The 14,895-nt window shown below is 48.0% G+C and overlaps 1 protein-coding gene across 4 annotated transcripts in view; it reads right to left on the bottom strand.

Annotated features, from left to right (window-relative positions):
- DLGAP3 (DLG associated protein 3) overlaps positions 1 to 14,895 on the bottom strand; it is a 68,163-nt gene that overhangs the window by 31,843 nt on the left and 21,425 nt on the right. For all 4 annotated transcript variants that reach the window (XM_053211136.1, XM_027059728.2, XM_027059729.2 and 1 more), the window contains exons 2-5: positions 14,036 to 14,118; positions 11,611 to 12,768; positions 6,984 to 7,189; positions 6,598 to 6,670 (exon numbers count right to left, since the gene is read on the bottom strand). In XM_053211136.1, coding sequence (XP_053067111.1) covers positions 6,598 to 6,670; positions 6,984 to 7,189; positions 11,611 to 12,717 — 1,386 coding nt within the window. In that variant the 5' untranslated portion in view covers positions 12,718 to 12,768; positions 14,036 to 14,118. The remainder of the gene's footprint in view (positions 1 to 6,597; positions 6,671 to 6,983; positions 7,190 to 11,610; positions 12,769 to 14,035; positions 14,119 to 14,895) is intronic.

Consider the following 14,895-nt stretch of genomic DNA (forward strand, 5'->3'; position numbering starts at 1 on the left):
CATTTTTTTTAAATCTTAAAACAAAACAAATAATAGGAGCTCCAGATGAGGAAATTGAGAGAATGTAGAAGAGGCAATATTTGGAGATAATTATACTGATGGAGAATTTTCCACACTTCTAACTTCAAGCGTGACAGAGTGACAAGCTGGACAAAACTGTCAAAAATAACTATTTCCTCACTCTGAAAATCAGTCAAAGGTATACAAGAAAGAAACATATACATGAAAATTACTGAACAGCCTGAGTCTGTGGTGGCCTTGCCTGGGGCTGCTCCCATTACTCAAGTTCCCAGCTCTATCAGTTGCAATAGTTCAATCAGGGTGAGGCAGGCTGTGAAAACCAGCTGCTTCATTGCCACTGCCACTTAATTTGGGCTCACTTAATTTGGAACATTGTCAGGTATAGTATCAAGAATGGGGGGTGGGGGGGAATAGAGCAGGAATAGCCAGCAGCACTGCTAAGCTGAGATTTCAATGCTGTTTGGGACAAGCAATGGACTAAGAGATGAGGCAGAGATTTAACAGAGAAGTTTCAGGGGATGAAACAGCTAGAGAAGGTTTGATGAGCTCTCCACATATCTTGAGTTAAGTAGGGGTGAGTGCATACACAGCAGAGACCAGAGACGTCTTGAGCTGCCCACACCTCCCTGGCCAATGGGACCTGTGCACATGTGCGGAGATAACACAAGAGAGACTGGCAAAAAGTAAAATTCAGGGTAGGCTTAAAAAGAGCCTGAAGTTTGTACTCCCAAGTCCACACACACAACCATAAGCAGAGAGAAGCCTTTCTGGCTTAAGGTTTTTGAGCACAATCTCTGACCAATCTCTGGCTGAACACTAAGCTATACAGACACAGGACAACTCTTAGGAAGGCAGGCTTAAAAATAAAAACAAGAAAGAAAAGAAATTTAGTGACTACATCAGAGGCCATGTTTAGCATGGAAGACAGATTTCACAGATTTAGTCCAGGGATTAACAAACACATAATAAACAAAGCAATAACAATCAAGGGGTAAAGTAAGAATCCAGAGTTGCTACAATATGCTATCTAAAATGTTCAGAATAGGGGCGCCTGGGTGGCTCAGTCGGTTGGGCGTCCGACTTCAGCTCAGGTCACGATCTCGGGGTCCGTGAGTTCGAGCCCCGCGTCCGGCTCTGGGCTGACGGCTCAGAGCCTGGAGCCTGTTTCCGATTCTGTGTCTCCCTCTCTCTCTGCCCCTCCCCCGTTCATGCTCTGTCTCTCTCTGTCCCCAAAATAAATGAACGTTAAAAAAAAAAATTTAAAAAAATAAATAAATAAATAAATAAAATGTTCAGAATATAACAAAAAAATTATGAGACATGCAAATAAACAAGAAAATATGAATGTTCCCAAATGTTTGATCTACAGACAAAAACTACAAAGCAGCTATTACAAATATGTTAAAAGAAGTAAAGTAAATCATGTTGAAAGATTTAAATTTTTTTTTTCTTCAACGTTTTTATTTATTTTTGGGACAGAGAGAGACAGAGCATGAACGGGGGAGGGGCAGAGAGAGAGGGAGACACAGAATCGGATACAGGCTCCAGGCTCCGAGCCATCAGCCCAGAGCCTGACGCGGGGCTCGAACTGACGGACCGCGAGATCGTGACCTGGCTGAAGTCGGACGCTTAACCGACTGCGCCACCCAGGCGCCCCAATGTTGAAAGATTTAAAAGAAAGCACAATATCTTCATGAATAAAAAATCACAACAAAAAGATAGAAAAAAAAATTTTTTTAAAGAACCAAATAGATATTCTGGAGCTGAAAAGTACAATAACTCAAGTGAAAAATTCACTAGAACGGCTCAGCATATGAAATAATCAGTAAACTTAATCAGTATAAATTATCCTATCTGAAGAATGGAGAGAAAAAAATAATAAAAATAAACAGAACTTCAGAGACCTACAGGACAATAACAAGCAAAGCAGTATACATGTAATGGGAATTCCAAAAGAAGAAGAGAGAAAGGGGAAGAAAAAGGAACAAAGAAATAACAGCTCAAAACTTTCCAAATGTTATGAAAAATATTATTCCGCAGATTAAAGAAGCTCAGCAAATTCAAAGTAGGTTAAGCACAAAGGGATCCATAGCCAGATACATTACAGTCAAAATGTTGAAAGCCAAAAACCAAGAGAAAATCTTAATAGCACAAGGGAAAAACAATTCATCACATACAAGAAAACAACAATATGATTAACAACGGGCTTTTCATCAGAAACAATGAGCGCTAAAGGCAGTGGAATGGTATATTCAAAATGTTGAAATTAAAAACTGTCAGCCACTGGGGCCCCTGGGTGGCTCAGTCGGTTAGGCGTCCGACTTCAGCTCAGGTCATGATCTCATGGTTCGTGAGTTCAAGCCCTGCGTCGGGCTCTGTGCTGACAGCTCGGAGCCTGGAGCCTGTTTCGGATTCTGTGTCTCCCCCTCTCTCTGCCCCTCCCATGTTCATGCTCTGTCCCTCAATAATAAATAAATGTTAAAAAATATTTAAAAAATAAAATAAAATAAAAACTGTCAGCCAGGAATTCTATATTCAGCAAAATTATTCTTCAAAAATGGAGTAAAATTAAAGATGTTTCCAAATACATATAGACTGAAGAATTTGTTGCAGACCTATCTTACAAGAAACAATGGAAGTTGTTCAGGCTAAAGGGAAGTGATACCTCATGGTAACTCAAATCCACAGGAAGAGATGAAGGGGACCAGAAATGGCAAATATAAAAAAGTCTATAGATATGTTTTTCTCATTTTTTCTCCTAACTTCTTTAAAAGGTGCAAAATTTCACAAAGCTATTATTTATAATACCAACATTCCTTTATAATAACTGTTAGTTTATAGCATATACATAGGAAAGGTACATGACAATAACAGCACAAAGAGAGGAGAGAAAAAAGAGACACATTGGAGCAGAATTACCAGAATTAATTTTTTTACCAGAATTAATTAGATTTTAATCAGTTATGATACACTTTGTAATTCCTTGAGCAACTCTAATAACTCAAATAATATAGTAAAAGGGAATTAATAACAAAGAAATTAAAATGGTTCACTAAAACATTCATTTAATACAAGAGAAGACAGTAAAGAAAGAACAGAGGAGCAAAAATGACATATGACACAATCCAACCATATCAATAATCACATTAAATGTGAATGAACAAGAAAGCCTCATTCGAAAGGTGGTAATTGTTAGATTGGATTTTTTTTTTTTTTTGAAGCACAAGTAGGTTGAAAGTAAAAGGATGAAAAAAGATGTACCAACAAACAGTAGCCATGAGAGAATTTTCCAGATTTGATGAATGACATTAATCTTCAGATTCAGGGAGCACACACACATATCACAATGAAACTGCAGAACACCAAAATCAAAGAGAAGATCTCAACAGCAATCAGAAAGAAATGAAAAACTATGCACAAAGATAATTAGATTGATTGCAGACTTCCCAACAGCAACAAGAGGAGACAGATGACAAAAGAATACATTCAAAACACTGAGAGAAAATAAATGTTGACCTAAGATTCCATAATAAGCTAATTTATGTTAAATAACGAGGGCAGACTACATCTTTTGTTTAAGGCAGAGTTTTATACTAACAGACATTCACTGAAAAAATTACTAAAGAAGATTTATTTTTTATTTTTTTAAACGTAATTTATTGTAACTAAAGAATATTTAAAAGGAAGGAATGAAACGTAAGAAGTTATGGGGGGAGGGGTTAAAGATATGAGTCTATATAATCAAGTACTAACAGCATAAAATTTGGGCACCTGGGTGGCTCAGTAGGTTAAGCCTCCAACTTCAGCTCAGGTCATGATTTCACAGTTCAAGAGTTCAAACCCTGCGTCGGGCTCTGTGCTGACAGCTCCAAGCCTGGAGCCTGCTTCAGATTCTTTGTCTCCCTCTCTCTCTGCCCCTCCTCCATTCAATCTCTCTCTCTCTCTCTCTCAAAAATAAATAAAATGTTAAAAAAAAATTTTAATGTGACAATAATAAAGACTAATTTGGAGAGGTAAAAAGAACATGGAACAAAATACCAGGCAACATGTACAATAAGAAGGGAAGAGGTCATCAAAACTAAAGTATCCTAAGGAAAGAAGAAATTGTCAAATTTAGACCTTGCTAAGTCAAATATGCACATGAAAATTATAAGAGTGACCACAAAGAATGAAAATAGAAAATAGAACTGCCAAACCAGTGTGGGATTTGGTAGTAAGAAAAATGAAGAAGAAAACTAATCCAAAAGAAGGTAGGAAAGGAGTAGAAAAGCATCACTCAAAAGGCAGGAGAAATAGAAGGCACACAATGAAACAGCAGTAATACTGTGGTATTGATACAGGTGTATCAGTAACCACAATAAATGTAAATGTACCAAACCCTCAAGCCATTGTCAGTATAGATATAAACTAAATTCCTTAAACTATTTACAAAAGACCTACCTAAAACATAAGGAGACAAAAAGCTGGAGCACACCTGTGGTGTCAGAAGGGTAGCAAGAGGACCACTGTGGCTGCAGCGGGTGACAGGCGGAGGAGCATTAGGAGCGGGATTCGCAGGTAGCAAGGGACAGATCGTGCAGGGCCTTGTAAGTCCTCTGAGTAAGGTGAGGGTTTTGAGTGAACGTAATTCTATTTTGAAATGATCACTCTGGGATGTACTGAGAGAGAATGAAGTGGGGCAGGGGCACGTGCAGGAGACCATTCAGGAGGCAGTGTCAAAGCCCAGACAAAGGCCATGGTGACTTAGGCTGGAGGGGTGGCATCGGAGGTGAGAAGTGCTTTGGACCTGGATATATATACTTGAAGATGGGACCAACAAGGTTTGCTGAAAGCTTGGATGGGGCATGTGAGACAGAGAAAGAAGTCAAGACTGACTTCAGGCTTTTAGATCAGAACTCCTAAAAGGATAAAGTTGTCATTACCTGAAACAGAGATGACAGTGGACGGAGGAGTACGTTTGGGGAGGTAGGGGGAATGGGGTAAGGGTACTAGCAGTTTTGTTGTGGATATCTTAAATTTGAAATGTCTACTAAACATCCAAGTGAGATTTCAGTACACAGTTAGACACACATGCCCAGCAATTATGAGAGGACTGGGGCTGGAGATACACATTTGGAAGTCACCAGGCCCTCAATAATATTCAGAGCCAGGGCGCCTGGGTGGCTCAGTTGGTTAAGGATCTGACTTTGGCTCAGGTCAGGATTTCACGGTTCGTGGGTTTAAGCACCGCATCGGGCTCTGTGCTGACAGCTCAGAGCCTGGAGCCTGCTTTGGATTCTGTGTCTCCCTCTCTCTCTCTCTCTCTCTCTCTCTCTCTCTCTTTCAAAAACAAATAAACATTTTTAAAAATTTTAATAAAATAAAGTAATATTCAAAGCCATGAGCCTAAATGAGCTCACTTAAGGAGTGAGTGTAGAGAGAAGTCCAGAAACTAAGCCCTGAAAAAAATCCAGTGTTCAGATCCTGGCGAGTTGGAGAGGCACTGGTGGCAAGACCAAGCGTCAGCAGCCAGAGAGAATCTAGGAGAACCTAAAAGGTATGGTGTCCTCAAAGCCAACTGACTGAGGTGTTTCAGGAAGGCAAAAGTCCTCATCTGTGTTAGATGCTGCTGATGGGTCAAGTAAAATGAGGACTGAGCATTGAACTAGTGGGTTGAGCAACATAGGCTAGTCTGATGAGAAACAACAGCTGTGCCAATCAGATTCCCTGATTCAGGAAATGTAACAAAGACCTCAGCAGCAAACAATAGGAGCCAATGTGGACATTCTTCTGCACTGCTTTTTTGCATTGCTCTTTTTTCCCTGGCAAACAGTAAAAATAGCTAACCTTTACTGAGTGCTGGCTATGTGCCACGAGCACTATTATGATGCCTATTTTTAAATAGAGAAAGTGGGGCTCAAAAAAGTCAAGTAACTTGCCCCAGGTCACTCAGCTGGTAAGGAGCTGAGCTAGAATTCCAATTCGTGCCATACATGTAATTACTAAACTGCACCGCCTCTGCTTAGCTAAGGGCAAAGTCTACACTTAGGGATGGAACTCACATTTATAAAGTACCACTTTGGAGCCAGGTACCTTGTGTTTGCATACATTTTCTCACGGAACTCTCACAAAGCCCCTGAGATAAATATCACTACTACTGTCATTTTAAAGGTGAGAAAACAGAGGCGTTGCCGTGTCTTCCAATGGTTGGAGTGGCGGGGAGAGAACTCAAGCACAGGCCATCTCTCAGACCGCAGCTCTGCCTATCCCTGTACCATCTGCACAATCAAGCCTGCCTTTTGCATGGGGCGAACTGGGAGTAATCAGGCCATGACAGGACTGGAAAACCTCAGAAAACTGATGTTGCCCCTGCAAACTCATCACTTAGAGGCCCCTCGGTGGTTTTGAAGGATGTGACTGAGACCCCCCAGGCTGAGTCAGATCCAGGAGTCCCAAGGCCTCCCAGCTGCCCCCAGAACCAGACCTGGGCTCTCTCCACGGGCAGACCTCTGATTTTCAGGCATAGGCTGAGTATGGGACTGACCCCACCCCGCTTCCTTCCCACCCTTTCCTTCAGGTGTGCTGGACCATCCCTACCTGTCCGGTGGTGAGGGAACGGCTGTAGCCAGGGATGGAGCTCCGGGGATGGATCCGGGGTGGGACACAGCAGCTGGGAAAGGTCAAAATTCCAGATTCAGAATGGGGGTCTGCCAGAAGGGGGAATAATAGCACTGGGGCCTCTGAGCAGGTTCTATACCTCAGAAACCCCCAGACAGGGATCCTCCCAGGAGACTCCTGGGTGAAGAGACTCTCCTAAAGAGGCACTCAGAGAGGCACTATCTCACCAGGGACCCCCTCTTTCTGTGGGGCAAAGCGAGCCTCCCCCAGTCGAATCCTAGGCAGGGAACCCCTCTGGTGCACATCTCCTGCAGGGACCCAGCATCGGCTTCCCACTCTCCGCCCCCAGCCCTCCCTGTCCTTACTTGATCCGGGCCTGGTCCACGCTGGAGGAGCGGCGGGAGGTGAAGCGCCGGGCGACTGCTTTGGGGGACGTCTTGGGGCTGCCTTCTGAGTCTCCACTCTCCTCATCCCCCATGGCTTTGATGTAGCTGCCGCTCCGCATCCTGCGGCAGGGGATCTCCCCATCCTTGCCCCCAGTGGGGTAACCCCCCCAGTCATCTTGCGGCACCTGCAGGGACAGGGGCTTCTGTCTCTCAGACACGTCCCTATGAAATCTAGAAGCCAGAACCCTCTATCCCCATTGCCGGGGCGCTCTGCTAGCTGGAGCAGGCCATGCTCAGGGGCATGCAGAAGCGGAGCCGGAGGTAAGGTTTCAGCTGTCCCCTCCCTTACAGGAGATGCCTCATCATCCTCCATGGACCTTTTACTACTTAACTGAAGGCCACCTATGGAGTCTTGGAGGTGATATGCCAAGTGCCAAGAGGTTGAAGATCGGAGGCCAAAGTGACCTGTGTTGACCCACCCCCCGCAGTGAAGTATCACCTGCCCTCACCTTTCACCCCTCCTGCTCCTTCCTTCTCTTAACCTGCTGACATCCTAAATCCTCCAACTCTCCCTCCTTCCCCCTCTGAGGAGTCACAGAGGGCTCTAAGCAGGGAAGTGCCATCAAATTTGGTTCAGAAAGAGCACTCTGACAGTCCAAAGGGGGGATGCACTGTGTAGCGCTGGGAGAAGGGCAGGGGATCGAGTGGCAGGAGGGAGACCAATTAAAAGGCTTATGCTGTTAGCCAGGCAAGAGATGATGAGCCTAAATTAAGACCATGACAATGAGGGGGATGAGGAGATGGAAATGAGGTGTTAAGGAGCATCAGTGAGCCTGATTAGATGTAGGGGGTGAGGGGGTGGTGGGGGGTGCGCTGGGAGGCGTCACAGATGACTGGGAGGCTGCTGGCTGAGGACCTGGGGGATGGTGCTGTCGTTCACTGAGCCACAGAATCCCAGAGAAGCAGGTTTGGGGAAGAGGTGATAGGTCAGGGTTGAGCATCTTAAGTCTGGCAGAGAACTGCTGAGCAGGTGGCTGGATGTTCAGTTCTGGAGTTCACTGGAGAAATCTGGGTTGGAGGCAGACACGTGGGAGTCATGGGCGGCAGCTGAATCCATAGGGGTGAATGAAACAGCCCAGGGGAAAGAAGAAAGAGAGCTGGGGAGGGATTCACTGACATTTAAAAAGGGGACTGCAAAGAAAGGAAGAAAAGCCTATGAAGTCACCTGAGAAGGAGTGGGCAGAGGGGGAGGAGGGAAGTCAGGAGAATGCCATGTCATGGAAACGGGAGACATTTCCAGAATAAAAGGAGTTGATAATGTCAAATGCCACAGTGCATTGAGAGGTTAGTAATTCGGGCTGAGGAGTTAAAATCCATGTTCAAAATCTCGCCCCATCACTTGCTAGGCAAACTTGGGCAAAACTGATTACTCTCTCAGTTTCCTCATCTATGAATCAGTAATGACAATTATGCCTACATCCCAGGGTTGGTGGGAAGGATAAATAAGTCAACATGACATGCCCAGCACATAGTAAGTCCTCAGTAAATGTTAGCTATTATTATTATAAGCCTTGAAAAGTGCCTTTCAAGGAGAGCTTTCAAGAGACTACTGGGGACCAATGCCAGAACATTTTAGAGGACAGGGGATGTGGATGCCAGACTGTAATAAAGGGAGAATAAAAGGAAGTGAAGGTGTAGAACCTATGCTTTAAGAACTTGGGTATGAAGAGAAGACAGTAGACAGAAGGGGGTACGGAGTTGAAGATTTTGTAGGATGAGAGACTTGGGCATGTTTTCAGAATAAGAGAAAGAGCCAGTAAAGACAAAGCTAGCCTTTAAATGTAGGATGGAGAAGGGGCAGTCAATTCAGGGATAGAGGGGATCCCGGGGAGATGGGCTCAAACCCTGCTGGAGGGATCAGTCTGGGTGAGTGGTCTTGGCTTTTTCTCTGAGCCAAGAAGGAAGGCAATGGGGGTGGCTGGGGATCTAGACGAATCCGTAGGTGGCTGACAGGAAGGTGAGGGAACCTGTGATGGTTGGCCTACACTAGGAAGAATGACGTATAAATAGAGGCGCGGGGGAGAGGGCTGGGGCAGGCAAGGAAGATTTCGAACACCTGTTGTAAGAAACAGGTTGAATGGGGTGAGGATGGAAACTAAGAAGGTCAATATTCAGGGACAGCATAGGGTTCAGGGGAGGGACAGAGACTCTGGGGGTGAGGCTAGGTGAAGGGACAGAGATAAATATGAGAACAGAGACCCAGGGATGGAATGGGTTCCCAGGATGGAAGTAACCCACCAGGAGGAGCAGGGCTCAGTGAAGATGCTGGAACTCAATCAGAAGAGGGTAACGCAGGGAGGAACATAAAGGAACAAGGGCTCTGAGGACAAAGAGGGGTTCAAAAGAGGGTTGAGGGAGAGCTGAGGTCCAGTGGGAGAAATAGGGTCTCAACAAAAGGGTTAAGGATCCAACAAAGACACCTGGTCTGATGGGGCCAGCTTCCCTTGCTTTTGTGCAAGGTCCCTGCAATCTGTTAGTTCTCCCCCAAACAGGCTCTGACTTTGCAATCCTCAGATGTCTTAGAACCCCAGGCCCCAAGGAATCATTCCCGTCCCTGCACTCTACAGAGAGGAGCCACAAGCAAGCAGAGAGAGACAGGCCAGCAGATGGGATAGCCAGGGCACTCTCTGCCACACTGCAGGGTTCCCACTCCACAGCCACTGCAGCTCCTTGCTCCTCTGCAGGACACTGTGAGGTGCATGTTAAAAAGGAAGCCCCCAGAGAGGTCAGGGCAGCCCTGGAGAAGCAGCAGGAGGCAGCAGAGTGGCAGTGAAGCTCCAGGGACAGCCAGGGCTCAGTTATAGCAGAAGGAGGGCTGGTGTTCCCTCCTTGGCCCTTTCTGCTGGACCCTTCAAATCCCAACTTAGAGGACCTCTCTACCCAGGAAAGGGGCAATTCAAGGACAACCCAGGAGTCCTGAATCCGAGAAGTTTCTAACCTTCCCTACTGTCTGCCCCCCCCCCCCTTCTTGCTTTCCCTTGAGCTCTTGTAAGTTCTCCACCCAGAAGAGCCCTAACGTGTGAAGAACTTACCAGCAAGGCCAGGGACACCCAAAAGACACATGCAAGGTCAATTCTCTGTACCTTTGAACAAGCTGTAGCCTCTTCCTGGAAGACCCTTAATCCTCTTCTGCATTCGACCAACTCCAGCTCCACCAGGATTCAGCTCAGGGGCCATCCTCCCCCGAAGCTGCTCTGAGCAGTCCCCTGGCCACCACCACCCCAGGTGGGTGAGGTGCCCCCTCTGTGCCCCCACGGTGCCTCAGGCTCTGTGCTATCACAGCCTCATCACTCTATTCTACCTGCTTCCTTGTCAATCCCACCTCGACCCTGTGGGCTCCTCACAAGCAGCGTCTGTGTCTTCGTCTTTATATCCACAGCACCCAGGAAAGCTCACTGAATGAATGACTGTGGATTAAACACGTGGAATGTGGGTTTGGGGGATAACTCTAAGTCTGCTGGACTTCCAGACCTTGTAATGACTTTTCCTCCTAAACCCATGGGAGGCCTCAAGAAAGTAAGTCCAGGGTGGGGTGGGGTGGGGGGGTTGGCTGGCTGGCTCAGTAGGAAAAACATGTGACTCTTGATCTTGGGGTCATGAGTTCGAGCCCCATGTTGGGCATAGAGATTATAAAATAAATGAAACTTAAAAAAAAAAAAAAAAAGCAAGCCAGGGGTATGAGGGGTATGGGAGAGCATCCTGAGGCAGAGAAAAGGAAGGTTGAGAGAGAAGATGGTGAGAAGAACCCGATCCCACCTCAGTGAGAAGATGGAGAGGGGACCGTGTGGGATGGATAAGGGCTCCATAAGGAGGAGTCAGAACTCCTCGCCTCACCTGCAGAGACCACACAAGTGGTGAGACAGGATGGAGACAGCATGCCAACTATCATGGGCACAATCCACTCCCTAGAAGCCCTGCCCTGGTGTTGTATCTGGGCCTCAGACTTCAGTGTGTCCCCAGCCTAGGAAAACCCACAGGACAGGCTCCCAATGGGAGGCTCTTCCACAGCCTTGTGGTGTCCTACTGCAGGCACCCCAGAATGACAAACCCCAGCACAGGCACATTCTGGAAATAACTGACCTTCATATTCAAACAGTATCTGGACCACCCCGATCTGAGCAGAAAAGAGGTCTGGAAAGGCCTGGGGGCAGGAGAACTGCTTTCCAACTGCTGACCTCTAATCTCAAGGGAAGCAACTGCCAGGGAGTACCACACTGTCCTGTCCACTGCCTACCCTCAACCTCCTTCTGCCTCCGAGCTCATGAGACAGAGGCCAGCACAGCTTGTCCAAACAGCAGGTCGAAGGGAGGTCTTCCTGGCAGTGACATATAATGTCAGAATAGAAGGGCCTCTTCGTTGTACAAATGGGGAAACCGAGATCCCAAAAGGGGCTCGAGGCGACACAGTGAGGCCAGGCAGAACCTCCCTGCCTCCAGGCCTCCATCATGGGGACAACTGACTCCCATCCAACCCCTTTGATAGCTCCCCGGGTGACAACCTCAATGAGGACTGAGGACCCTGTTCCCCACCCCCACCATAGCCTCACCTGCAGATAGTGATAAGTCCTGGCTTTGGCCTTGGCCTCCGGACCCAGGAGTCCCTTGCCTGGCCCAGCCCCTGGGTATCCATCCCGGCCCTGGCTGACCATCATGGTGTGCCAGGCACTTCGCTTGACCGATTGTCCATCCAGTGACATGGACATGCCAGTGCAGGCGAGACAGCGGCCTTCCGACCCGCCCGAGCGCCCCTTGAAGCTCAAGTCCCGGTAGGACCCATCTGGAGCCTCCAGGCAGAAGGGACCACCAGGCTCCCCAGGGGGCCGCCCACCCGCTAGGAAGCCACTATCGCTGTCCAAGTTGTCATCAGAGCTCCACCAGCCAGCGGCCTTGGACTGGTGCCGCCCGTCCCCCTTGCGGTCCTTGCTCTTGCTCCTCTTGCCGTGCCGGGACTGGTGGTGGTGGTGGTGGTGGTGGTGATGGTGGTGGTGGGAGGTGTGGGGGCCTCCAGAGCCCGGGCCGGGGTAGCTGTCTCCTCCAGAGCCACCTCTTCCCTCAGCCTTGGGCCCATTATAGTCCCGCTTCCCTGGGGCCTCCAAAGAGTGGGACTTGGCGAAGAGCTTCTGCACAGAGTGAACCAGGTGCCGGATGCGGCTGGGGCTCTCGCTGCGGGCTTCCGGGGCAGTGCCAGACGCTGGCCCTGACCCAGGCCCGGCCCCTGCTGGACCTCGCTGGTATGGGAGTGTGTGGAAGCCATCTTGTTGAACTGGCAACTGCTTTTCAAACTGGTCCAGGAGTGTAGAAGGCAGGCGGGGGGCACCCTTGCCCTGAGGGTGGCCCACACAGTCTTCACAAGTGTCGAAGGGGCCCTGGCCGGGGTACATCCTGGGGAAGGTGCTGCTCCCCCCCCCAACCCCGGCCCCCCCTGGCCCTCCCTCAGGGCCTACTGATGGCCCTTCACTCAGGCTCAGGGGCCCTTCAGGAGAAAGGTGTCCCAGGCCAGCTCTCGGGGCACAGAAGCGGGGCTCGGTGGAGAAGGCCTCCCCGGAGCCCAGCAGGTACGGGGCCCTGGAAGCTGAGCCCACGTCCATATGCTGCTGGTCGGCAAAGCGGGCTGGGCGGGGATGGCTACCGCGGTCGCCATGGTAACCCCTCATGGCCTCAGCAAGGGTTCTTCATAGTGTTGGGGGCCAGGCCCCAGGAACCTCCTGGGAAAATAAAGAGAAAAAGGATTTGGAATGAACAACAGGCCACTTCACCTAAAACTATCTATTATTAGGTATTCCAGTATCCCTTTAGGTAATGCATATCAATTTATTGTAATTAATTGTACTATCTTTCCACAAATGAGCTTCAAATTCCTTAAAACAGTCATACTAGACAAAGACACAAGGGCACAAAATAATGCCATCATTCGTCAAATGCTGCAAATTTGATAAATACTTATTCACAAGACAAAATACCCTCAGCCAAATGAGTTTCTAAAAATCCTTAGGGTACCCAAAATAAAAGGATACCCAAACAGACTATATATATATATATATATGAAACCAGTCATTAGGTGAACTAGCTTTCAACAAACTGGCTGTAGGCAAATTGATCCAGAGCCACACCTCTGCCCCAGCCCTACCCACACCCACTGCTTCGAGGAGCCAGGCCTCAGGGTCATGGCCTCTAGCAGCAGCAACCAAAGAGAACGCTGGACCTGCATCTACATACCCACCCCCTCCCCTTCTTTCCACACCCTGTTCCTTCCATCTGGCTGCAGGCTCATTCTCCTCCCTCCCACACCCCCCCACCCACCCACTCCAGGGCTGAGACAGGAAGGAATAACCTAAGATGACTGCCTCTTCTTCTTCTGGGTTCCAAGTGTTCCCCAGTGAAATTTCCCCTTTTGCCTTTCACTCCCATTGGCCACCCCCATTCCACTGTAGGGGAGTCACACAGGGAGGAGAAACCATAAAGAGGAAGAACGTTGGTTGTACAAGGCAGCATCTAAATCCTAAACTGGGATTGGAACTCAGGAGTTCCTCCTCCCAGGAACAGTAGGCTGGAAGGGCAGGGAGGTGGTGGAGAGAAAGCATTGGAACCAGTGCCCCTGGCCCCCATCCCAGGCTTGCCAAGGCTACAGGACAGAGAGGTCAGCTCTCAGCAAGAACTGCCTCCAATCAGGACTCCAGAGCTGCCAGGACAGGAGCTACAGCAGGAGGGGGTGTCAGCAGGAGGGACAGGGACTGAGGAGCTGGCAGACGGCGCCCTCCCTCATCCTAGACCAGGCTCCTGGGCCATCTGCTGACTAGGAGGGGATGACAGCCTCAAAGACTCCAGACAGCAGCACCTCCGAGACCCATCCTCCGTTCCTCCCCACCACCACCTCTCCATATCCACTGTTTCAGGTTGCATCCAGAATAACCCAAGTCATTCTGATTTCAGAACCTCAATCTACTCCTCATCTCCCAGGCTCCTACAACTCACCATCCGGGGTTTCCCATCCTTGGTGTCAGGATCCCCACCACCAAACAGAATTCTAACTTCGGAAGGCTCAGGACCACTGGCTCCTGATGGAAAAGAAGAGTAGTGAGCAAAGGAAGAAAGAGATTCTCCCAGAGTCCTCAGAGGACCAGCCTCTGGCCTTGACAGTTTCCCTTCCCAACCCCCCCAAACCAGGACTGATTAGATCCCCCATGATGCAGAGCCTTTGGACCCCTGGGAAATGAAGTTGGCTTCATTATGCAAATACATGCAAATGAGCTTACAGGTTGGACTACCTCCAACTGCAGGTGTCTGTGTGATCTGTCCATGGTGCTGAGCCACTGCTTTTTTTTTTTTTTTTCCTCCATTGCCCTCAAATATAACTCCATTCCCCAAATATTTGTTGAGCAGCTACCATAAGTAAGACTCTAAGTAAGAAGTGTGTAGAGGTGATTTAAGTGTGGTCTCTGTCATTGAGAGGCTTATAGTCTAACAAGGGACCAATCCCACATGACAGGGTTATTTTAGGTCGCTATATTTTTGCACAAGCTGTACCCTCCTCCTAGAATCTCCTTCCATCTACTCCCTTCAACCCTTTCTCTTGGCTAACACTTAAACAGATGAAGCTTCACCGTCCCTTAAAGACTTTCTGTACTCTTATTCTGGGTTATATCTCTCTATTGGGCTTTCATAACACCCTGGGTTCCCCCATGAAAGAAACATAATACTGCATTGAAATTGTCTGTTTCAGTTTCTGTCCTCTCAACTAGAAAGTGGTCTTTTGCAGTGTAGGAACCATATCTATTTATCTCTGAATGTCCAACACCTCACTCAGGGCTTTGTCCAGAGCAGGTGCTTAATAA

The sequence above is a fragment of the Acinonyx jubatus genome, chromosome C1, assembly GCF_027475565.1.
Source record: "Acinonyx jubatus isolate Ajub_Pintada_27869175 chromosome C1, VMU_Ajub_asm_v1.0, whole genome shotgun sequence".
In the NCBI taxonomy this organism is placed as follows: domain Eukaryota; kingdom Metazoa; phylum Chordata; class Mammalia; order Carnivora; family Felidae; genus Acinonyx; species Acinonyx jubatus.